This window comes from Cebus imitator, unplaced genomic scaffold (assembly GCF_001604975.1).
Source record: "Cebus imitator isolate Cc_AM_T3 unplaced genomic scaffold, Cebus_imitator-1.0 Scaffold194, whole genome shotgun sequence".
Lineage (NCBI taxonomy): Eukaryota > Metazoa > Chordata > Mammalia > Primates > Cebidae > Cebus > Cebus imitator.
In genome coordinates this window covers 1,442,353-1,469,159 of record NW_016107509.1, presented here as the reverse complement: position 1 = coordinate 1,469,159, position 26,807 = coordinate 1,442,353, and the positions used below count along the sequence as shown (strand labels likewise).

Below are 26,807 nucleotides of genomic sequence, written 5' to 3'. Positions count from 1 at the left end.
AAAAAAAAAAAAAAAAAAAAAAAAAAAAAGCGTGCTATAGCACTTAAGGGGTAAGTAGAAATAATACCAATAAAATAGTACCTAAACGTCAATCTTATAAACAGCAGATGGGTTAAATGATAGGAATACAATCACTGTAAGAGGGCCATTTCAAAACTCTACATGTAAAGTTTAAAGTCTGGTAGCAGTTCAAGTAAAAACAAATTTCAGGAGCACTGCTAATGAAAATCTAAAGACTTGATAACTAAAGGAATATGGGGCAATGAAAAAAAGCCAGTCAAAAAATAACTATATAGGTTCATTAACTCAATCAATGCTTATCTAGAGTGATTTTTCGCCATGCATTCTATGTTCAGTAAAGACACAGTGCTAACAACACAATTAAACAAAAGTACTATGCCAAGGAGGCACAGGTACTGGGAAGCACTGAATGCGAGACCTTAACTTAGTGTGGGAATTAAGCAAGGCCTCCAGGAGGAGGATGAAGGGTGGGGAAGAAACATACTCTAAGTCACAGGAAACAAATCAGAAGAGAGAATGTACTCCTGCATGCTCTCCTTTTCATTGCTCTTCATGGAAGTAACTTACTTCCTGAAAACATAAATACCTAACCTTTTAATGAACTAGTTACCTTTTACGAGCTATATATTCAAATCTATATATCTAATTTAGTTCACTAAAAAGACCTGTCAGCCAAGAAATTAATGGCATGTAGAAAATAAGCATTAACCACATGAATATGAATTATTATACATTCTTTTAAGCACAATTAATATCGTATGTGTACTCTTTTAAAAAAAGCATCAAGGCTGGGCACAGTGGCTCACGCCTGTAAACCCGGCATTCTGAGAGGCAGAGGTGGGCGGATCATGAGGTCAGGAGTTCAAGACCAGCTTGTCCAATAGAGTGAAACCCTGTCTCCACTAAAAGTACAAAAATTATCCAGGCACAGTGGTGGCAGCCGCCTGTAGTCCCAGCTACTCGGGAGGCTGAGGGAGGAGAATCGCTTGAACCCAGGAGGCAGAGGTTGCAGTAAGCCAAGATGGCGCCACTGCACTCCAGCCTGGGACAACACAGCGAGACTCTTGTCTCAAAAAAAAAAAAAAGCATCTAGTACAGAGAGTAGACGTAGCTTTGATTGTGCTATTCCATAACTGTCCTACAATTTCCATGAAACAGAAATTATGGTCCTAAAAGTTCAGAACATACCATAGGATTCTCTTACTCCAATAACCAGCTGAGAATCAAAGGCTTCTCCCAATCTCTCAGCATGTACCAGCTTCATTGCACTATCTTGGAGTCTGTTTTTTATATTTGAAAAGATTGACTCATTCCATGTATCAAGCATAAGCTAGGAAAACAAGAACAAATTGTAACATAATTTTCAATTACTAATATATAAAATATCATGTACAAACACCAAAAAAGAAAATCAAATTCTTAGGCCTAAGCCAGGTGCAGTGGCTCATGCCTGAAGTTCCAGCAGTTTGGGAGGCCAAGGCAGGTGGATCGCTTGAGTCCATGAGTTTGAAACCAGCCTAGGCAGCATGGTGAAATCCTGTCTCTATAAAACATACAAAAAAGTTAGCCAGGTGTAGTGGTCCACACCTGTAGTCCCAGTGAGCTGAGATTGTGCCACTGCACTCTAGGCTGGGTGACAGAGCAAGACCCTGTCTCAAAAAACACTTTGGCTGCAGTCACTTGAATACTTCAGGGAAGCAGTATATTTAGCATAATGGTAAAGAAGACGTGTCAACTCGGCGTGGTGGCTCATGCCTGTAATCCCAAAACCTTGGGAGACCAAGATGGGAAGATCACTTGAAGCCAGGAGTTTCAGACCAGCCTTGGCAACACAGTGAGACCCATCTCAACGACAACAAAAAATACTAAAATTTGTTACGCATGGTAGCATGTGCCAGTAGTCCCAGCTACTTGGGAAGCTGAGGTGGGGGATCACTTGCATCCAGGAGGGCAAGGCTGCAGCAAGCAAAGATCACACCATTTTACTCTAGCCTGGGCAACATAGCAAGACCCCATCTCAAACAAAACAAAAATAAATAAAGAAAAAGTGTTTCAGAATCCAACATAATTGGATTTGAATCCCAGCTTTGTTGCTTATTTATCCACTTTCTTATGTGTAAAATGGTCAAAACGATAGTGCAAATTTCAAGTGGTTATAAAAGTTAATGATGATAATACATGGAAAATGTTTATTTTCCTATAGTTCCATGGTCGAATTTCAGATACATTGGTGTGTTTGAAATAGACATATATATATGTTTGTATAGACACATAAAAAATGCAAAAAGGACCAACTGAAAATCTGATACTGGACCTTATAAAAGAGTATCAAAATCTACCATTTAGATGTTCCAGTAAAATGATAAAAATGGTATATACATATTGGTGATTATGTAAGTACTCCAAGAAACTTGGTCAGATGTAGGAGATACATTAATAGCAGCAACAATAATAACAAGAGTTAACACTTTTATAACACTCATTCTGTACCTGGGACTGCTCTATGTATTGTCCACATATAACCCATTTAATCCTCATAATCTTGATATAGGTACTATGATTATCCCCCCTTCAGATATGTGAAACCTGGGGTACAGATAGCAAAGCTAACTTTTCACATTCATGCATCTCATCGATGATGACACTGGGATTTGAATCCAACAACTGTGGTCCCAGGACTGATACACTTAATCACTAAGTGGACACTGCTTCCTACAACCCATAGAGAATGGCAAAACTTAAAGGAATAACAACAAAAACGAGGACAAGATTATGAGACTGCAAATTAAATAGCAGTCAGAAGTGTTTTTCACTTTTTGGTTTTTTGGCACAGATTTCCCATGTTGCAGTGATTTCTATCACTGAAGAACCACTGGGTATCTAAATTTACAGTATCCCGGTCAACATCAGAGCAAATTTTAAGGCTAGGATGGGGCAACAACGCCCAGGTTATACTACTGTAATGCCTGAGTCTGTTATATAACCATCATAGCAAACAGTAAGTTGACTAAAGATCAAATGGCATTTTTAAATTTTCAAATCTATGGTTCCATTTGATTCTTACAAGTAGAAAGATATATGAAAATGAGGACTCTTCAAAATAGAGTTTGAAGAGTTGAAAGGGAAACCTAGGACCCTTCATACTCAGCACTAAGTTCTTTCCATTAAATCATGACAGGTTACTTGACACAATTTTTAAATAGAAAATAAAGACAGTATATACTGACTTTATAATAGCTAGAATTAAGTAAAAGGGAAATTATAGAGATGATAGCAGTTTAGCTACAATTAAACAAAAAGTTATCAGAAGGTAACCCAATAAAAGGAGATTTTTGAGAGAGGAGAAAAGTAATTTAGTTTCTAGTAAAATAAGAATATAAGCTGGGTGCAGTGGTTCATTCCTGTAATCCCAGTACTGTGGGAGGCTGAGGCGGGCAGATCACCTGAGGTCAGGAGTCTGATACCAGCCTGGCCAACATGGCGAAACCCAGCCTCTACTAAAAATACAAAAATTAGCTGGGCGTGGTGGTGTGCGCCTATAGTCCCAGTTACTTGAGAGGCTGAGGAAGGAGAATTGCTTGAACCCGGGATACAGAGAGTTGAAATCACTGCACTCTAGCCTAGGTGACACAGTGAGATTCAATTAAGGAAAAAGAGTAAAAAGAAAGAATAGAGAAATCAAATACCAAAAATACCAGGAAAAGGATAAAGTAAAAAGGAAAGTAAAGGAGGTAATGGGTGAAGACACAGATCTATAGATTAAGACCACATAAAAAGATGAAAGAAGATTGACGTTAAAGACATTTACTGAAAAAGAATATTTTCCAATAAAATCAAATAAGAGCTGAAAGGCAATTTACATATGAAGTAGAAAAACCCACTTAAAAGTTGAAATTACTTTCAAATGCTTCCAAATTATCCTCTTTCTGAATAATATTAGGAAAACAATAAGAAAAATGGTCTTACCTTTCGAACAATACTGTCCTCCACATTTGATTTTTTATTGCTGCCCTGTTTACCCATTAAAGTAATCTCTAGTTGACAAAAAGGTTTTGGTAAAATATCACATTGTGTAAAGAATTTTCTCCATTCAACAATATATGCTTTTAGCAAAGCTGTATCATCTTGATGGCTCAATACTCGCTGAAAAAAAGAGGTGTACCAATTTGAAATAAATGCAGTTGCTTTGAAAAATTAAGAATAAAACATATTCATGCCAAAATATAAATTGTACATAATTTTTAAATTATTGTACAAACTCTATTATATCCAAGAGAAACTGAAACACAGGTTCACAAAAAAAAAGACCTGCACACGAATGTTCATAGCCGCATTATTCAAAATAGATAAAAAGTAGAAACAACCCAAATATCCATCAGCTGAAATATGGATAAACAATATAAAGGGCAGGCATGGTGGCTCATACCTGTAGTCTCAGCACTTCCGGAGGCTGAGGCAGGAGGACTGCTTGAGCTCAGGAGTTTGAGACCAACCTGAGCAACACAGCAAGACCTCAACTCCACAAACACAAAAAATTAGCTGGATGTGGTGGTTCGTGGCTGTGGTTCCAGCTACTTAGGAGGCTGAGGTGGGAGGATTGCTTGAGCCCTCACAGTTGAGGCTGCAGTAGCTGTGACTGAGCCACTGTACTCTGGCCTGGGTGACAGAGCAAGACTCTGTCTCAAAAAGAAAAAACTAAACAAATGAAAAACAAAAGAAACCAAAAAACCCCACAATATATGGTATATCCAAACAACAGACCTTATTCAGTCATAAAGAGAAATAAAATATTGCGAAAGAAACAAAATATTGTGAAAGAAACTAGTCACAAAAGGATATATATTATGATCCCAATATTGAAAATGTCAAATACAGACAAATCCATGGACAGCAGATTAGGGATTTAGTGGGTGAAGGGGGTAATAGGGAGTGAGAGTTCATAGATAGAGGGTTTCTTTTTAGGGTGATGAAAATATTCTGGGATTAGTGGGTGATGGTTGCACAACTTTAGGAAATATACAACCCACTGAATCATATACTTTAAGGGGGTAGATTTTATGGTATATGGATTATATCTCAATTTTTTAAAAGATGGTAGAGTCTATTTCCCACTATTAGAGTTTGGGCTGGTCCTGTGATTTACTTTGACCAACAGAACGCCACAGATGTAAGACTGTGAGATTTCTAAGCCTATCCATGAATAGGTATTGTAGATCCTACTTTCATCCCAAAGGCTGGTTTCCTTGAGAATGAGGAACCACACAGGGAAGAGAAAGCCAGCACCAAAAACCATATACATGTTTTACTGCTCTCTTAGACCACTATGTCCTGGTAAAGCTCACAGCTCACTGCTACTGCATTAATAAGCTTAGGCAAAATCAGCTAAGAGCAGCCCAAATTGCTAAGCCACAGAATTGTAAACAAATAAAACAGATGTATTAATCCAGGTTAAAAAAAAAAAAAGAAGAATCCACATGTTTATTATTTTTATTTCTTTTTCTTATTCTTTAAAAAGGTTATAAACATTTCAATGCATATTGCCTTTCAACCATTTGGGAGATTTGGTCCTTACTGACAATGTATGTTCAATTAAAGATTGCCTAGTAAAATGAGTCACACAAAAAAAAAATTCTTAAGAGTTTAAAAAATCTTCTTAAGTTATATACCCATGTCTGGCATTGCTATTCCTATTAACTGCCCTGAATTAGTGGTGCTAAATCCTATTCTCGGGTTCTTGTTGAGGTCTACATTTCCAGACTTTATTCAGTTATGTTACAGTGAAACCCTTCCATATTTTTTTGCCAGTGTTGAGTATATTTTTTAACATCTGTTAGTAACATCTAAGGTAGACCAGGTAAGGCGGCTCACGCCTGAAATCCCAACACTTTGGGAGACCAAGGCAGGTGGATCACCCGAGGTCAGGAGTTCAAGACGAGCCTGGCCAACATGGTGAAACCCTGTCTCTAATAGAAAAAATAAGCCAGGTGTGGTAGATGTGCCTGTAGTCCCAGCTGTTTGGGTGGCTTAGGCATGAGAATCACTTGAACNAAAAGCAGGGTGTGATGGCACATCCCTGTAATCCCAGCTACTCAGGAGGCTGAGGCAGGAGAATTGCTTGAACCCGAGAGGTGGAGGTTGCAGTGAGCTGAGATCACGCCACTGCACTCCAGCCTGGAAGACAGAGTGAGACGCCATCTCAAAAACAAAACAAAACAAAACAAAAAACAAAAAAACAAAAAACAAAAAAGACGAAGGTAATTCTTTATAAGTTTATTTCCAGAAACTGAAGAATAAAACTCTATCAATCTGAAATAAACATAATTTGTCTTTATCAAATCATAAAAAGAAAATATGATACATTTTCCAATGCAAATCTCTAAATTAGTTCTAAGAAAATAGTTTTAAATTGTGATATTAAAACATTTAATTTTCTAAGTGAAGCAATTCGCCTGCCTTGGCCTCCCGAAGAGCTGGGATTACAGGCGTGAGCTACTGTGGCCTGCCCCAGACCTCATTTTATAGAAAGGAAAATAATCTCATGTCCGTTGGCTCCTCCTCAAAATGGTAAGAGATTTATTCATTAGAGAGGCTATGGCTGACTTAAAACAACATTACAAGGTGTCAAAACAAACAAACTCTTGCATAACTGATCTAATGCCTAAATGACCTTTGTCTTCATTTCAGTATAATTAGCCATTTATACATAATAACAATACAAGAGTGGTGAATTTCAGCTCAGCAACAGCAATACAAAGGACAACCTAAAGAATTTACAACTAAAGAAGGATCTGGAATTAAAGAAACTACTGTCAACTTGAGAAGAGGTATTAGTCATGAGAGGAGAATACAGATTTGTGTGGACTGATGTGTAGCCAAAAAATAATGGTGGTGGGGACTTCTAAAAATCATAAAAAACTGAATTCACTATAGCATCTTTTAATTAAGGATAATATGTACTCTCTTGACAGAAGTATCACTGTGGGAAAAAAAATGATCCAACTAATGACAATCATTTCATTAATAAAATTCTTTCACAAATGTGTCAAAAGTCAATGCAATATTTTGAAACTACTTCAGGAAGTCCTACTTTCAAAATTATAAAATATGATTACCTGACTAGTTTTAAAACAAGTCTAAAATAAACATGTGGAACTTACTGCCTGTGCTTGCTTAATAAACTCAAGAATATCTTCTTTTAAAGCCTGATGAATTTTTGCTGGGCCTTTATCATCCCAAAGACAGACTGCATGCACATCCCTGCGAATATAAAGTAGGTAAACAATCGTTAATAATGAAACAAGAACCAAGACAAAACTCATCTTAAGTTCTATTGTAGTACAGTTTCCATGGATCATATTAGAACCAAGCTACTGGTGTTTGAATTCACTCATATAAACCAAGTACTCTTGTAAATTGCCTCACATATACATTTGTTCCTATTTTTATTTTCTTTTGCCATCGTTTTCCTCTTTAATTCTCTGCTACTTACCACATAAAATTTAGTTGTGAAAGCATGTCTCCATCTCCCAATGTCACTCTCCAAAGTTAACTATTAGTATTTTCTTGTGCAAAAGCAACTACAAATCTTTCAAATTCTTTAACACAAGAGATATATATTCTTTTATCACTTTAATTTTAATTATTTTAAAAACTGTTTATTTTTATTTTTTAGAGACAGGGTCTCACTGTGTTGCCCAGGCTGCAGTACAGTGGCATGATCATGGCTCACTGCAGCCTCGACCTCCTGGGTTGAGGCGATTCTCCCACCTCAGTCTCCCAAGAGCTGGGACTATAGGAGAACGTCACCAAACCTGGCTCATTTTTTTAAAAAAATTTTTGTAGAGACAATCTTCCTGTGTTGTCCAGGTTAGTCTTGAACTCCTGGTTTTAAGGGATCCTACTGTCTCAGCCTCCAAAGTGCTGGAATTCCAAGTGTGAGCCACCACACCCGGTCTTGTTATATACTCTGTCACCCAGGCTGGAATGCAGTGGCACAACCACAGGTCACTGCAGTCTCAAACTCCTGGGCTCAAGGGATCCTTCCACCTCAGCCTCCTAAGTAGCTAGGACTACAAGCATGCACCTGTCTAGTTTTTTAAATTTCTGGTAGAGACAGGGTTTTGTTATGTTGCCCAGTCTGGGCTTGAACTCTGATCCTCAAGCAATTCTCCTGCCTCAGCTTCCCAAAATGCTGGGATATGGGCCAGCCTATTTTGTCTTTTTAAAAAATTAGTCACTTAAATCACAATAAAGCAAATATCCTAGCTTCCCCACATATTATCCATGTATGCAGCAATTACCATTTCTCCTTTAAACAAAAAACAAAAACAAAAGCTATCATAAATTGATATACAAAAACTCAGAACTTATAAAACTGATGTATTTTACAAAAAGGTCCTTCATTATAGAAATATATTTAATATTAGTACAGCATGTTCAGAAAGTTAATTTATTAATTACCAAGTTGTAGGCCAGGTGTGGTGGCTCACGCTTGTAATCCAAGCACTTTGGGAGGCTGAGGTTGGCAGATCACTTGAGGTCAGGAGTTCAAGACCAGTCTGGCTAACATGGTGAAACCCCGTATCTACTAATAATACAAAAATTAGCCAGGCGTGGTGGTGCACATCTGTAATCCCACCTACTTGAGAGGCTGAGGCATGAGAATCACTTGAACCCAGGAGACGGAAGTTGCAGTAAGCCAAGATGCCGCCATTAAAATCCAGCCTGAGTGATTGAGTGAAACTGTGTCAAAAAAATAAAAATAAAATAAAATAAAATACCAAGTTGTAAATCAGAGAAACTTACAACAAAAGGACAGGGTCATACTGAAAAATCATTCATTCAAAAAATGTTCCTCATGTTCCTCAGTGATTCATTCAATTTACAATGGAGTCTCTACTATAAAAAAAGTCAAATCCAAATAAAGCATCTCCAGAATTATAACATGTCAATAATCAAATTGTTTTATATTCTAATTATTTCGTTTCTTTTTTTCTTTTTTCTTTTTTTTTTTTTTTTTTTTTTTTGAGACAACGTCTCACTCTGTTGCCCAGTCTGGAGTGCAGTGGCATGAACACAGCTCACTGCAGCCCCAACCTCCTGGGCTCAAGTGATTGAGACTAGCTGAGACCACAGGTGTATGCCACCATGCCTGGCTAATTTTTTATTTTTTGTAGAGACAGGGTCTCCCTATGTTGTCTAGGCTGACTGTGAACTTCTGAACTCAAGTAATCTCCTGCCTCAGCCTCCCAAAGGGCAGGGATTATAGGCATAAGCCAGTGTGCCTGGCCTATATTCCAATTTTTAGAGACACTATTACAGCCCAAAGTTTTGTCTCCATATTAGTTTGAATGCTTTTTTCACTTGTTCAATTCAGCTTCATAATGGTATCTGGCCCAGTGCCTAGGATGATGTCAGCATACAAATATTTGTTAAATAGTAACACAAAAGGTAACACCTGACTGCTTATTATGTGCCAGATACTATTCTTTTATTTATTTATTTTTTGAAGATGAAGTTTCGCTCTTGTTGCCCAGGCTGTAGTGTAGTGGCGGAATCTCGGCTCACTACGACCTCCGCCTCCAAAGTTCAAGTGATTCTCGTGCCTCAGCCTCTCCAGTAGCTGGAATTACAGGCATGTGCCACCAGCTAAGTTTTGTATTTTTTGTAGAGAGGGAGTTTTACCATGTTAGTCAGGTTGGTCTCAAACTCCTGACCTCAGGTGATCCACCTGTCTCGACCTCCCGAAGTGCTGGGATTACAGGCATGAGGCACTGCGACCGGCCAGACAGTATTCTAAGTTCTTTTAACTCACTTTATCTTCACAGCAACTTTAAAGTACTACTATTTTATCCTTATTTTACAGATGGGGAGCTTAGGGAAAAACAATCCAAGATTATATATGTTGGAGCCAGGAAATCAGGCTCCAGAACTCACACTAAACCAAATCTACTCTTGAACCCTTCTAATCTATTAGACAAGAAGCTAAAATGATCTTCACAAAACTCAAGACACATCATATTACCCCATACCTAAATTCTTTAATGGTTTCCCAATACTCTCAGAATAAATTACAAAACAATTAATTGACTCATGCATACCTATACAGTCTCACCTAATGACTAAAGGAATCTAGAGTTTAAAAGAAGAGACTGGGCCAGGCATATTGGCTTATGCCTGTAATCCTAGCACTCTTGGAGGCCAAGGCAGGAGGATCATTTGAGGCCGGAAGTTCGAGACCAGACTAGGCCACATGGCAAGCCCTCATCTATACAAAAATAAAATAAAATAATCAGCTGAACATAGTGGCACATGCCTGTAATCCTAATTTTCAGGAGGCTGATGAGGGAAGATCACTTGAACTCAGTAGCTCAAGGTTAAAGTAAGCTACAATTGTGCCACTGCACTCCAGCCTTAGTGACAGAGTAACAACTGCCTCCAAACATTTTTTTTAAAAAAGAAACAGGCCGAGCATGTTGGATCATGCCTTTAATCCCAGCACTTTGGGAGGCCAAGGTGGGCAGATCAATTGAGGCCAGGGGTTTGAGACCATCCTGGCCAATATGGCAAAGCCCCATCTCTACTAAAAATACAAAAATCAGCCAGATGTGGTGGTGCACGCCTGTAGCCCCAGCTACTCGGGAGGCTGAGGCAAGGAAATCACTTGAACCCAGGAAGCAGAGGTTGCAGTATGCCAAGATCATGCCTCTGAATTCCAGCCTGGGTAACAGGGAAAGATACTGTCTCAAAAAAGAAAAAAGTCCTGATACAAAAAAAGAAACTGATACATAATTTAGTATGTTACAACTATTTTACCCGTATAAACAAAAGATGGCTTAGGAACCCAAGGATAGGGTGAGGGTGAAAGTGAGAGGTAGAGAGAAAAGGGAAAGGTTTCCTGGAATAGTTGGTTCCTGAGCTTAATCTCTAAACATAGGAATTTGCCAGGCAAAAGTGTACAAAGATAGGAGGGAGGATATTTTATAAGAAAACGACAGTATAAGAACTGTAGGCCAGGTGCAGTGCCTCATGCCTGTAATCCCGGCACTTAGGGAAGCCAAGGCTGGTGAATCACTTGAGGCCAGGAGTTCAGGACCAGCCTGGCCAAGACAGTGAAACCATCTCTACTAAAAAATACAAAAATTAGCCTGGTGTGGCGGTTCATGCCTGTAGTCCCAGCTATTCGGGAGGCTGAGGCATAAGATTGCACCACTGCACTGCTGCAGCCTGGGCAACAGAGCGAGACTCTGTCAAAAAAAAAAAAAGAATTGTGGATGATTATGGTAATTGCAGTGAATTGTAAGCACACCGATGTGACTACCCTGTAAAGTGAAATGCAAAGTGATAAGAAAGAAACTGGGCAACCCAACCCCCTTTTATCCCTTATATTATTCACAGTCCTATTGTATTCATCATCCAAATGTCTCTCTAATGTGGACATTTCCCTCCATCACCATTACCATAGTTAGAGTCACCATCATCTTTTATTTAGTTTACTATAACAAAACTAACATGTATTAACTGTTTACTATGTGCCAGACACTCCACAATCACTCGTGTTAGTTTAAGAAGACTTTTAAGAAGCTGATGGGGCCAGGCATTGTGGCTCACACCTGTAATCCCAGTACTTTGGGAGATCAAGGCGGGTGGATCACCTGAGGTCAGGAGTTTGAGACCAGCCCTGGCCAACATGATGAAACCCTGTCTCTACTAAAAATACAAAAAATTAGCTGGGCATGGTGGCAGGTGCCTGTAGCCCCAGCTACTCGGGAAGCTGAGGCAGGAGAATTGCTTGAACCCAGGAGGCAAAGGTTGCAGTGAGCTGAGATCTGTGAAGGAAAATGGAAAATGGGCTAGAAAAAGCTGGATATGGGTATGATCCCTGTAGAGGAGATAAGGAGGGAAGTCTTAGCAGTAAGAATCAGTGCAGTTCTAAGAAAGGTTGGTAAGGCTGTTGAAAAATTCTGGAACCAGTCACTCATCAGTGGAGTCCTGTGCATCTCTAAAACAAACGTATCTTTGTAACCCTGCTATACTCAGTTCACTGCTGCATATATATCAGAAAGATTCAAACTGGACTTCAGTCTCACAGGGTAACAGGGAATGGTGTGGTAAAGGGGGCTGAGTTAGGTACTCTCTAGAAATCTTACCTAAAAAAGAGTAAAACTTAGAAGTGATTTGGTGTATCTTCTCCAGCTCTCTTTTCTTAACTGCCAAGTACTTCTCTGCATTGCTGTATCAGAGAAGAATGTTCTCAAGGCACTTTTTTTTTTTTTTTTTTTTTTCCTCCATTATTGGACATTCAGATTGTTCCTTTTTTCTAATTCCAAAATGAATATTCTTACACATATATTTGTGTACATTTGTTTTTTTTTGAGACAAGGTCTCTCCCTGTCACCCTGCCTAGAGTCCAGTGGCATTATGAGCTCACCATAACGTAAACCTTATGTTCTCAAAAATCCTCCTGCCTCAGCCTCCTGAGTAGCTGAGACTACAGACATGTGCTTTCTTATTTTATTTTATTTTTTCTTGAGATGGAGTCTCACTCTGTCAGCCAGGTTGGAGTGCAGTGGCGCAATCTCGGCTCACTGCAACCTCCGCTTCCCGGGTTCAAGCAATTCTTGTGCCTCAGCTGGCCAATTAGCTGGGATTACAGGTGTACAACACCACACCCAGCCAATTTTTATATTTTTAGTAGAGATGGGGTTTTGCCACAATGTCCAAGCTGGTATCAAACTTCTCACTTCAGGTGATACACCTGCCTCGGCCTCCCAAAGTGCTGGAATTACAGGCACAAGCCACCACACCCAGCTATGGCTAATTTTTTGTAGAGATGGAATCTTGCTGTGTTTCTCAGGCTGGTCTCGAAATCTGGCCTCAAGCAATCTTCCAGCCTCGGCCTCCCACAGTGTTGGGATTACAGGCATGAGCCATCACACCCAGCCCCAAAGTGCTTTTAAAAGGGAACATGCCATAAAGTGAATCTTTTAAAATACTTAACTATATTAGAAAAATCTAGTAGTGGAGAAATAGGAGGGGGAGGAAATAGAAGCTTCTCAAAAGTCTTAAGGAGACAGACAGAAGAGACAGAAGAAGCAAGAAGTAAAAACTATTCCAAAGGTTTTGATTTCCTTGTGTAAAAGAGAAGAAACAGTGTGACCTTGATGTGATAAAATGATATGTATTTTGTTTCCAATTAGTAGGACTATCACATGATTCTAACTAAGAGCAAGAAACATGAAGGCAACCACTAATGGAAATAAATGTCCAAATTAATAAAAACAAAGAAAGGGAAAATAAAGAAACAATAATGTCAGATCCATGATAGTTATAAAAGCAACAAAAGTAAGAATATCCAGTCATAACGTTAAACCCAAACTGAATAACCTAATCAGTTAAAAAACAGTATACCTTTTAAAAGGACAAATACTATATGATTCCATTTATATGAGTTACCTAGATAGGCAAATTCATAGACGGAAAGGAAAATGGAGGTTACCAGGAGCTAGGGGGAGGAAGGATGAGCAATTACTGTTTAATGGGTACAACAGAGCTTCTGTTTGGGATGATGAAGAGGTTTGGAGAATGGACTGTGTTGATGTTTGCATAACACTGGAATATAATTAATGCCACTGAATTGTACATTTAAAAATGGTTAAAATCGTAAATTTTATATAATCTATTTACAGCTCATATAAAATATAAGCAAAAATAATTACAAATGTAATGGCATGACACAAATACACTGGAATACTTTAACACATCCTATATCACTTAGGACACACTCAACTAAAAACGAGATTAAAGTGAATTAAGATGAATTTAACTATTAAGAGGCTTTTTTTTTTTTTTTGAGACAGTCTCACTCTGTCGCCAGGCTGGAGTACAGTGGCGTGATCCTGGCTCAGTGCAATCTCCAACTCCCAGGTTGAAGTGATTCTCCTGCCTCAGCCTCCCAAGTGGCTGAGACTACAGGCATGTACCCCCATGCCTAGCTAATTTTGGTATTTTTAGTAGAGACGGGGTTTTACCATGTTTGACAGGATGGTCTTAATCTCTTGACCTAGTTATCCGCCCACCTTGGCCTTTCAACATGCTGGGATTACAGGCATGAGCCACTGCGCCCAGCCTTTTTTTTGAGACAGATTTTTGCTCTTGTTGCCCAGCTGGAGAGCAGTGGTGCAATCTCGACTCACTGCAACCTCTGCCCCCCAGGTTCAAGTGATTCTCCTGCCTCAGCCTCCCCAGTAGCTGGGATTGCAGGCACCCACCATCATGGCCAGCTAATTTTTGTATTTTTAGTAGAGACAGGGTTTCACCATGTTGGCTAGGCTGCTCTTGAACTGCTGACCTCTGGTGATCCATCCATTAAGAGACTATTTTTCTTATATAACAAGAAGAGTAGAGGTATGCAACTGTTGGTGTCACCAGCTCACTAGGATCTTTTCCTTTTTGTTCTGCCATCTTAGCATGTTAGTCTCTTACCCCTGTGATTATTAAGCGGGGAAAGGAAGGACAGTGCCAAGCACATTAGTATAATTCATGTGGAAAGTAAAAACTTTTCTAGAAGCCTCCCATAGACATATTTTCCAGAATGGTATCATACAGCCACCCAGTAGCAAGGAAGACCCAAAAAGTATTAAATTATCCAGTCTTTCTAGCAGAAGGTATGCAAGGCAAAGAAAACCAGGAATGACTACTGGCTTAGCTAATGAGCAGTGTTTATCACAAAATTTCTCCATATTTTAATATCTAGTAGGAAAAAAACAACATAAAAGAATTTTAAAATACAATTAACAAGAATCATTAGAGACTATTATAAAAAACCTATACACCAACAAATTAGAAAACAGAAGAAATGGATAAATTCCTGGGAAGATACATACAACTTACCAGGATTGAACCATAAAGAAAGAGAAAACCAGAACAGACTAATAATGAATAACGAGATTGACGCAGAAATAAAAAGTTTTCCATCAAGGAAAAGCCCCGAGCCAGGTGCAGTGGCTTGCGCCTGTGGTCCCACCTACATGGGGAGTCTGATTGGGAGGATCCCTTGAGGCCAGGAGTTCAAGGCCAGCCTGAGAGTGTGTACCACCATGCTTGGCTAGCTTTTGTACTTTTTGTAGAGATGGAGTCTTCCTGTGTTGCCCAGGCTGGTCTTGAACTCCTGGGCTCCACCTGTCTCCAACTCCCAAAGAGCTGGGATCACAGGCATGAGCCACCACACCTGGTATAATATCCTTTATAATAAACTTGTAAACTAGTTTCCTATTCTGCTCCATACCTCCCAAACTGCCTGCCTGTCTACTTTATCCAGTATTTTATGAATAATGTCTCCATCTGAGACCCAGACATGAGGAAGAGTAAACCAGAAGAAGTAACAGGTGAGAGCTATAAAATTAAAAAGTGAAGACTCAGAATCCAAATTCAGTTCCAACTGATACCAAAATCTGTACTCCTAACTGCTACACTGTAGACAAACTTTGGAGACAAACACACACCTTGGTTGAAAACCAATTCTATAATTTAATGTGTCCTGATTTTTGGGCAAAATATCTTATGTCTCTCAAGGTCTTTTTTCTTTTCTTTTCCTTTTCCTTTTTTTTTTTTTTTTTTAAAGTAAGGTTCTCACTCTGTCACCCAGGCTGGAGTACAGTGGCTTTGACCTCTCAGGCTCAGCTGATTCTCCCACCTCAGCCTCCTGAGTAGCTGGGAAACAGGCATGTGCTACCATGCCCAGCTAATTTTTTGTATTTTTTTGTAGAGACAAGGTTTTACCATGTAGCCCACCTCAGCCTCCCAAAGTGCTAGGATTACAGGTATGAGCCACCACACCCAGCCAAGATCAATTTTCTTACCTGTAAAGTACAGACAATAACTGCCTCATAGGGTAGCTGTTGAAATTTAGTAATATACTTAAAGAACTTTTTTTTTTTTTTAAGATCTCACAAGTTGAAAGTAGTTTATTTAATTCTGGCTTTAATTTCACAGAGCAGACTCAAACCTAACACCATGGATCTAGAGCAGCAGTTCTCAATTGAGGAAGGTATTATTCCCCTAGAAGGGTATCTGGAAACATGTGAGAATCTATGTTTTTATAATGAAGGGTAGGGAAAAAGGCACAGAAGGCGTGTTCATGACTGGAGTTTATAAGAGCGAAGGACAGGCTGGGCACGGTGCCTCATGCCTGTAATCAAAGCACTTTGGGAGACCAAGGCGGGTGGATCACCTGAGGTCAGGAGTTCAAGACCACCCTGACCAACATGATGAAACCCCATCTCTACTAAGTACAATAAATCTGGGTGTAGTGGCACATGCTTATAATCCCAGCTACTTGGGAAGCTGAGGCAGGAGAATCACTTGAACCCGGGAGGCAGAGGTTGCAGTGAGCCCAGATTGCACCATTGAACTCCAGCCTGGGCAATAAGAGTGAAACTCCATCTCAAAAAAAAAAAAAAAAAAAAAAAAAAAAAAAAAAAAAAAAAAAAAAAAAAAAAAAAAAGAAAAGAAAAAAGTGAAGGACAGAAGTGATAAATATTATGCAAGATGCAGAACAATCTCTTATACCACCCAAAATACCAAGAGTACTTCTACTGAGAAAGAATACAGATTATGAGAAAAGGGGTGGGAATCTCAGATAGTCAATGCAGCTTAACACCAACACATTATTAACTCAGATTTAGAAAGATATAAGCAACCTAAATGTTAATGATTAATATGGCCAAAATACGGATAAAAGTTACAAGGGTTTTAATTATTGTCAGTCTTGCAGTTTTGGTGATACACAGGAATCCCTTTACCTAAAAGGACTATACATTGAGCTGCTTTAGGTACTCCAGGGAGATGAAAGATCTTTTTTATTTTTTGACATGGGGTTTCACTCTTGTTTCCCAGGCTGGAGTGGAATGACGCAATCCTGGCTCACTGCAATCTCTGCCTCCCAGGGTCAAGTGATTCTCCTGCCTCAGCCTCCTGAGTAGCTGGGATTATCAGGGCCCACCATCAAACCCAGGTAATTTATGTATTTTTTAATAGACATGGGGTTTCACCATGTTGGACAGGCTGGTCTCGAACTCCTGGCCTCAGGTAACCCACCCACCTCAGCCTCCCAAAGTGCTGGGATTACAGGTGTGAGCCACCATGCCTGGCTGAAAGATCTTTAAAAATGACATGTTGAGGCCACCAACTATACAAAGTTATTAATGATTTCTACTTTGAAGTCCACTTTTAGTAGGGAACACCACCACTCTCTGCTCCTTTTCTCAGTCAGGAGTACTCAGAGAACAAGCACTATTCTCAATAATAAATTTTATCAACAGATTGGCAAAAACAACCTAACAGTAAAAAACCCCACCACACCCAACATATCATTCATAAAACAGTTTAATTGAATAATTGGCAAAAACAACCTAACAGCAAAAAAAAAAAAACCCCACCACACCCAACACATTCATAAAATAGTTTAATTGAATGATTTATGAAAATTATATGTATACATGAATGTAATAAAGCTTAAAAAGGCCTCAGCTATTTCTTACTGAACTTTAATTTCCCAAAGGCCAGAATTATAAGTTAATTGATAGTATGCAACAAGTCCTACATCATTTAGAAAATTAGAGTATTTTCTTAAGTGATAGAGAAAATGATTACAATAGCTCAATGTGTATAGGTTATGCAATTACACATCTGTAATTCATTGATACAGTATTTTAATAGTGTGTGTGTGACTGCTATCCTAAGAAAGACCTGTGTGCAAGGCTGGCCTTTGGCTAGGATGTGGCAATCTGGATTTTTGGGAGGATTCCCATCATTCCTTAACAAGGATGTTTTACGTACCTAAACTGTTTATACAAACAGTGTGACTTACGTTGAACACTCGGTTTTCTTCTGCCAGTCTTGAATTTTGGTAAGCGCCAGGCAGAAGCTGCTTATATGACCAGCTCTCAGGACAAAGTCTGGGTGCTGAGTCTCTAATTAGCTACCCTGGTAGACAATTTTTTTTTTCTTTTTCTTTTCTTTCTTTTTTTTTTTTTTTTAAAGACAGGGTTTCACCATATTGGTCAAGCTGGTCTTGAACTCCCGACCTGAGGTGATCCGCCCACCTTGGCCTCCAAAGTGCTTGGATTACAGGCGTGAGTCACCACGGCCGGCAGTAGACAATATTTTATATGTGTTGTCTCAGTCAGTTGCTGGAGGAATTAAGCTTGCTCTGTTTGACTCCTGTGGGAGAAGACATTTGGGAGTTTGCATTTTGTTAGCCTGGACTTTGCTACATGCACTTTTTCCCTTTGTTGATTTTGCTTTGCTTCCTTCACTGCTATAAGTCATAGCCGTGAATACAACTACATGGTGAGTCTTATGAATACTCTCAGTAATCACTAAGCCTAGGGGTGACCTTGGGATTGCTGACACAGCTGGTGTCAGAAGCTGGACTCATGAAGAGGGAAGAAGCAGTAGGATGACAAACGTTTGTTGCTTGGGTGGCTATAAAATCATTCATAGTATGTAACAGCAGCTGAGCCTGTCTGTTGTGACAGGTAAAAATTATTTATGAAATTTGAAAATGGTAGCTCTAACACCAGGAGAACTGGCTCTCTCATTCCCCTGGCAGTTTCTGGCCATGCTGACTAAAGTGAGGGGAGAAAAAGCAGAGCCTGGATGACGTCTCTGTTTTTGTTTTTTCTTGCCTCCAGGTGGGAAGAGAAGAGGCCCAAAAGTTCCCAAAGGTGAGTTTTGGGTGGATCAAAAGCGTTAAGTTTATATGCTCTCTCCTCCAAATAGGAAAAAGTAATAGCAAAATCAGAGCCCAGGGCTGGAGCAAAGCTTTAGTTAAACTAGGGGAGAAACAGGAGTGGGGAGAGTGAACCACTTCAGCTGTTTTTTCAGCCTAGCTGCTGCTGCTGCAGTCCCTCCCTATATCTATACCTTGCATTCCAGTCAGGATCTCCTAGCAGCTGTAATGTTACTCTTATAAACACTGAATTTACTACTAGAAGTTTGATTAAATTTAAAATAAGGATGGCCAGGCACGGTGGCTCATATCTGTAATCCCAACACTTTGGGAGGCCGAGGTGGGCAGATCACTTGAGATCAAGAGTTTGAGACCAGCCTGGCCAACATGGTAAAACCCCATCTCTACTAAAAATATAAAAATTAGCCGTGTGCAGTGGTGGGTACCTGTAGTCCAGCTACTCAAGAGGCGAGGCAGGAGTCGCTTGAACCCAGGAGGTGGAGGATGCAGTAAACCGAGATTGTGCCACTGCACTCCAGCCTGGTCAACAGAGGAAGACTCCATCTCAATCAATCAATCAATCAATCAATCAATAAGGTAAAAACATGGTAGGGGGTTAAGAGATGACTTTGTACTTTGCAGCTATTGCATCTAGAGGTATAATCAAAAATGACATAATATGTAATATGCTGCTAGTCATTTCATAAATGCTAGAGGGATTGTTCCAATCAGGAAAAGTTAGCGAGACAAAACTTCCTGTTTTTTTTTTTCTGCTGAAGAGACTGGAATTTCAACTCTTTGAGTCTTGGGAACAGAGTAAACTCTTCACAATGGACAATATTTACTATGCGTTTTTTTTTTTTTTTTTTTTTTCCACTCAGAAAATGATTTGGTTCCAATGCATACTATGTTTTTTTAACTACTGCTGCCTCTGGAAAAAGAGAGACAACATGAAAACAAAGGAAATCTCCAGATGGAAGAAATACACTTTAGGAATTTTAAATGCAGTTTTTCACTGCTATTGAATCTTTGTGAAATTAGATGTCTGACCCTTAGAAGTCTGATGATTTTCCAGGCTGATATGCATATTTTTGAGGGGATCGATTTGGATTGTACGACTGACAAGGTAAAATAGGACTTTGGATAGTCTTGCTGATCACTTGGACTTGAAATATGACTGTGAGCCTGAAGTATATTGGCTTTGCTGCTGTCAAAGACAAGACACTAACTTTTTTGGAATCCTGAAATCACAGATCTCAATTACCTGACACTCTGCTACTGGGCTATTTCAACCTTAACACATGCTGTGCTGAACTGAAAGCAGGCACATACTCAATAAACAGGACTTTGCCTGAAATACTTTTTCTGGTTTTTTTTTTTTTTGAGACAGGGTCTTGCTCTGTCACTCAGTCTGGAATGCAGTGGTGTGATCATAGCTTCCTGCAGTCTCAATGCAGCAAGCAATCTGCTTGAGGGTTCAAGCAATCCTCTCACCGCAGCTCCCAATTAAATGGGACTACAGGCGTATGCCACCACATGGGGATTTTTTTGTTTGTTTTTTTTTTAGAGAGAGCACTCACAGATATCCAAAGAAAAAGGCTTTTTCTCTGATGGGACTACCCAAAATCAAGCTGCTGATTAGTCTTATATATCTAATATGGAGACTAAAAGTATTCTCAACTGGTGTTTCCTACCAAAAGCTTTAAGCTGGGAGAGGGCACATCACAAAAAGAGTGTAGCCCTGTTGCCCACTTCTTACAGGTTAGATTTTGACCCCTTCTTGAGATGTTTCACTGCTACTGACTTGTGTTTGCGTTTCTAGATTGGTTACAGTTTGCAACAATAGATTTAATAGCCTGCCTCTATTTCTCTCTTTCCCTCCTGGTACACACACACCTTAGTAAGTCTGTTTGGTTATTAAACACAGCTATCCCCAGAAAGGAACTGATCTTTTCTAGGTTACTCACTAGACAAATGATCAGGACAAAAGGGGTGGGAGATAACATAAGCCCATTTTGAAAAGTTTCAAAAATTCAGGATATCATCCTGATCAATTCCTAAATATAATATGTCTAATTAAGTTGTATAAAAATGTTTTTCAGTAAAAAACATCTTTTGTCCCTCATGCAGACCTGGATAATTGAGAAGGCATGAGATTTTCATTACTGAAAGGGATACACTGATTTTATAAGGAAGAGAAAACAAAACCTAGCATCTGAGAAGGGACAGGAGAGGAGGAGGACATTAATGATTTTTGCTTTTCACAACTATTCCTGAAAGCTTTCCCACATTTCCTAAAGGGAATCTCTCAGGGTTGCCTTTCCAAGCTGCCATGAGTCCTTTTAATTCAAACCGACTGCTGAACTTAAAATCATACCTAACAGCACCAACTACGAGATAGCAAGGAACAGCCTCAGCTTCTGCACTTTTCATGTAGAACACCTCCTGTTTGGAACTAACTGCCTTCAGGCAGTCCTGCTGAAACCAAGGCCTGAACTGAATTGTAAGTCAACTACACTGAACTGGGAACCCCAGAATAACAGGCCCCATGGTGGGAGGTCACAGCGAGGGCCTTGTTAACCTGTACCACCTAATATCTTGCTTGGGGTAACTTAACAATTTTAAACATGTTTCCAGGAGTACTACATGAGCCCTCTGCGATTGTCAGTGTATGTATCCTAGCATGGCACTGTCTCAATCCTGGAAGGCTTTCAGGTCTGCTTCAACTTACTGTTCTGAGTTGTGCTGTACCTGAGTTGACAGTTGTGCCTGAGTTGACCATGTTAAAAATGGCCCATACAGAAACTGAAAGAGAAAGCCACATGGTTTTCTAAGATAAACCTTATGATCTATGGTGTTTGTTTTAAATGGCTAAATTCAGGACCCCTAAAAAGGGATGACTGGCCAGGCATGGTGGCTCATGCCTGTAATCCCAGGACTTTGGGAGGCCGAGGCAGGCAGATTACCTGAGGTCAGGAGTTTGAGACCAACCTGGATAACATGGCGAAATCCTGTCTCTACTAAAAATACAAAGATCAGTTGGGCATGGTGGCACATGCTTGTAAGCCCAGCTACTCAGGAGGCTGAGGCATGAGAATCACTTGAACCCGGGAAACAGAGGTTGCAGGGAGCCAAGATGGTGCCCCTGCACTCCAGCCTGGGAAACAGCAAGACTCCATCTCAAAAAAATAAAAAATAAAAATAAAAGATAACTGAGATCAATACTACAGGTTGGTCTTGCCCTGCTACACAGGGGCCTGCAGACATAATTTTGCTGTAAAAATATTTTGGCCAACAGCAAAACATTAAACCAGCACCCCTGAGACTGCATCCCCTAGAAATGCCTGCTTGTAAGACTAGTCCTTGGATGGCACCTGAGAAATTGAATGGTCAACAGTTTCCTACACTTAAATAAAACTTTCCTGAAATAACAGTGGCTCACTGTACCTAAACTGTTTATACAAATACTATGGTTTACGCTCATTTTGGTACACATTGGGAGAGACTGCCTATGTGACCAATCTCCATAAAAACCCTGAGTACTGAGTCTCCAATAAGCTTCTCTGGTAGACAACATATCACATGTTGTCAATCACTGCTGGAAAAATTGTGTCCTGTGTGACTCCCCTGGGAAGGGACTCTTCTTGGAAGCTTGTGCTTGCTTCTTCCTGCACTTCATGCCATGCACCTTTTCCCTTTGCTGATTTTGCTTGGGATCCTGTCACTGTAATGACTCATAGCTCTGAGTATGAATGTACGTTCAGTCCTGTGAGCCCTCTAGCAAATCATCATACCTGGGAGAGGTCTTGGAGACCCTCAACATAACTAGTAATACTTTTTAACAGGTAAACAGACCAATCTAGAGTTACACATTCCATCTGGGTGTACAAAGACATCACCAAAATTTCCTGTATGTTAGCAAACAGAATTAGTGGGGTACTTACGAAAACAGATCGAACCACTGCTGTTTTGTAACAGATTCCTGGCGTAAAAGCTTCAAAACAATCGGGCGCATAAAATCCCATTTGTCTTCAAACTGAAGAGAACCTTTATTCTTATAAAAAAAAAAAAAAAAAGATTAACTTTAATGCAGTCAAATAAAAAGTATCCTGTAATTTTCATAAGACCGCTAGAGAAATGAAGGGCTCAAATTTAAATGAACCAGTTTTCCATAATGGAATCCCTACAAGCTTAATCTGGAATTGAGGAGTCACAGGAAGATAATCATAAAAGAGAAAAATTAATTGTACAAAAGTATGTAGTGAAGAATTTGGCCTTATCCAAAGAGACAGTCTGGTCTTTCCTCCTGACTTCTAGTAGGTAATCTCTGGACACTTAGAAAGTTAGGTTTAATAAGTGTGTCTTTGTCTGGGAGGCCTTGGGTCATTCTGGATAGGCTAACAATGCAATTCAGGGAGGGGACTGCCCACACCTGTATAATCCTAGGTGAAGGCTGACCAATCAGAAAGATGGAACAATGTAACTTGAGATAGGGGTTTTGGGACACACAAGGTCAGTTAACATGGAGACCGAAATTATCCTCGTGAGCAATTAATCAGTCACGCCTATGTGAATAAGCTCCATAAAAACTCAAGAGTAAAGGTTGGGTGAGCTTCCCTATTTGGCGATATTCATGCATACTGACACACATTGATGCCGGGAGAGAAATGTGTTCTGACCACATGGGGAGAAGGCAAGAGAAGCTCTGTATTTGGAACCCTCCTAAGCTCCACCTTATCAGTCTCTTTCTTCCTGAATCCTTTCCCTACAACAAATCATAAATATGGGTACAACAGCTTTCACTAAATGCTGTGAGCCTTTCTAATCAATCATCAAACCTGAGCGTTTTGGGAATCCACCAAACTTACAGTTGGTGTCAGAACTGAGAGTGGTCTTATGTGGAGACTGTATCATCTAATTTTGTAGTTGTCTTAAACTCCTCGCAAAAAGTATATTGGAAATCTATATAAACTTTGAAAACTGAGGAGAAAAAAACATAGAAAAATACCCATCTCCTTTTATAATGCTAACAAAAAACCCTGACACTAAACTGTTGAGAACAGGGTAAGAAATGGAAACTCTAGGCCAATCTTACCAGGGAACGAAGATGCAAAAATCTAAATAAGTATTATCAAATCAAACAAGTGGCATATCAAAACAATCATACCTCATAATCATATAGTTTATCTCTGGAATGTAAAAGTGGTACAACATTAGGAAAAAAAAAATCATCAGTTACATTACCAAAAACAAAGGGAGAGTGAGACCCCGTACGTGTTAGTCATTAGCACTCCTTTTCAAGTTAAGTGTGAGCATGTGATTTTTTTTGTTGCTTTTGAGACAGAGTCTTGCTCTGTCACCCACGGAAAGAACACACAAGTCTTTTCTTGAATGACATGGAGATATAGAATGCCCTCTTAACAAGAAGATACTTTCTAACTTCAACTAAGTCTATTTCCACAAGCACTTTTGGTAATTTATAAAATTAAACATAGTGTAAGGCCTGCAATTAAAAATAAAAAAGGTACAAAGAACCAGAGTAGCGAGGTACTAGAGATAAGTTAAATACTGGTTAGGCTCTGAAATCTCCTAATATCCTAATAGATATATTGGCTTATAAGCAATAGATATAGTTATAGATAGATACAGATATAGTTAAGTACCAGAAAATGTATTTGGCTCTCCTGTTTGATGGAACACACAATAAACTTTCCCCCAATACTCAATTTTAAAAGGAATTTAATAACTGAATGTTTTCTATTAAACTTTTATAATAGATTCCAAAAGTGATGCTCAAGTAGTTCTTCGACCTATTCTCTATTAAACTAAAGAACAGCCGGGCGCGGTGGCTCAAGCCTGTAATCCCAGCACTTTGGGAGGCCGAGGCGGGATCACGAGGTCAAGAGATCGAGACCATCCTGGTCAACATGGTGAAACCCCGTCTCTACTAAAAATACAAAAAATTAGCTGGGCATGGTAGCGCGTGCCTGTAATCCCAGCTACTCAGGAGGCTGAGGCAGGAGAATTGCCTGAACCCAGGAGGCGGAGGTTGCGGTGAGCCGAGATCGCGCCATTGCACTCCAGCCTGGGTAACATGAGTGAAACTCCGTCTCAAAAAATAAATAAATAAAAAATAAAAAATAAACTAAAGAACATATCACTAAATCATAACTAAGTGGCAGGGCACCAAATCCACTATCTACAAAAGAGAATGCCTTAGAAATAAGCAAAAGATTCTTCCGACTATGAAGCTTGATTTATATGTTTTCACCGACTGACTGAAGGCTGCCTCATCTCTATTAACTTGCTACAAAGTCTCTTGAATTCTTTCATTATTATTCAGAATAGCAAACGGGCTGGACTCAACAGTTGCTAACAGGTCTAGAATTCTCCCATTCACTGGCTCTTTAGAGGACTTCAACATTTGCCATACCCCAGTCCCTCCATCCTTTACTCCTTATAGTACAACCAATCCCCTCACAGGCACTCTTTCCACACGAATGAGCCACAGGGAAGCCAACAGGGAGTTGGCAATGGGGGAATATCTGGGAAAAGAGTATTCTAGGCAGAGAAAGCAGAATGCAAAGACATAAGGTAGAAGCATGCTTAATGTATTCAAGGCAAAGCAAAGCAAAGAAAGAGGAGAGAGCAGATAAGGTCATAGAAGTAACTTAGCTTACTGGATCTTACTGAGCTAGATCTTGTAGGACCCTGAAGGCCACTATAAAGACTGGTTTCTACTATAAGTGAGATGAAGAGCCATTAAAAGATTCTGAGCAAGAAGTATCATAATCTTATCTACATTTTAAAATCTCCCTCATTACTTGTTGAGAATACATTATAAGAGACAAGGTTCAAAACTGGATATAGGATTAGAAAGCACTGATGGTGACTTGGACTGAGGTGATAGCAATGGAGGTAGAAGGTGTAAGAAGTGGTTCCATTTTAGATACCCAAAAGGTGGTACTAATAGGACTTCCTGACAGTAAGCATCTGAGATATGAGAAAATGAACTAAAGCATGACTTTAAGGCTTTTGTCCAGTAAGTGCGGCACTACCATCAACTAGAATAAAAGAAGATTTGACGGGCTTATGAAGTTTGTGAGACTGGTTTTGGATATATTACATTTAATATCTCTATTAGACATTCATGTGAAAATGTTGAATAGGAGTTCAATATGGAAATCTAGAATTTAAAGGTCTACTAGAAAATCAAAACTTGGAAGTCATCAGAATACAGATGGTTTTAAAACCTGTTATTGGATGAGATCACTATGAGAGACCCAAGTCTGGGGTCTTAGGTATCCAACATTAAGAGGCAGACAGAGGAATAAGAACTAGCAAAGGAGACAGAAAGAGCAACCAGAGCACAGGTAGCAAGAAAACCAAAAGTATGGTATTCTGGACAACAAGTAAAGTATATCAGAAAGACAGAATAATTAATTTTAACAAATGCTCCTGATAGATTACATAAAATAACCAATGAAACAGCAATATGAAAGTCACTGAAACTTTGTCAACAGTAGTTTTTGCAGTGGTAACGACAAAAAGCCAGATTTCAGTGAAATAAAGAGTGGAATTAAGAGAGAATGAGGAGCCAGGTGCAATGGTTCATGCCTGTAATCCCAACACTTTGGGAGGCTGAGGCAGGCAGATCCCTTGAACCCAGGAGTTTGAGACCAGCCTGTGCAACACAGCGAAACCCCATCTCTACCAAAAATACAAAAAAATCTGGCTGGGTGCAGTGTCTCATGCCTGTAATCTCAGCACTTTGGGAGGCTGAGGCGGGGATCGATCACTTGAAGTCAGGAGTTCGAGACCAGCCTGACCTACATGGTGAAACCCTGGCTCTACTAAAAATACAAAAAAATTAGCTGGGTGTGGTGGTGGGCCCTGGCAACCCCAGCTACTCGAGAGGCTGAGGCAGGAGAATCACTTGAACCCAGGAGTCGGAGGTTGCAGTGAGCCAAGATCACGCCACTGCACTCCAGCATGGGTGGCAGTGAGACCCTATCTCAAAAAATAAGTAAGTAAATAAAAGCAAAACCAAAGA

At 39.6% G+C, this 26,807-nt stretch overlaps 1 protein-coding gene across 2 annotated transcripts in view; it reads right to left on the bottom strand.

Moving 5' to 3' along the window:
* The window catches only part of CUL5 (cullin 5), a 107,413-nt gene that overhangs the window by 58,995 nt on the left and 21,611 nt on the right, over positions 1-26,807 (bottom strand). For both annotated transcript variants that reach the window (XM_017547056.2, XM_017547057.2), the window contains exons 2-5: positions 22,699-22,808; positions 7,179-7,278; positions 3,988-4,164; positions 1,210-1,351 (exon numbers count right to left, since the gene is read on the bottom strand). In XM_017547056.2, coding sequence (XP_017402545.1) covers positions 1,210-1,351; positions 3,988-4,164; positions 7,179-7,278; positions 22,699-22,808 — 529 coding nt within the window. The remainder of the gene's footprint in view (positions 1-1,209; positions 1,352-3,987; positions 4,165-7,178; positions 7,279-22,698; positions 22,809-26,807) is intronic.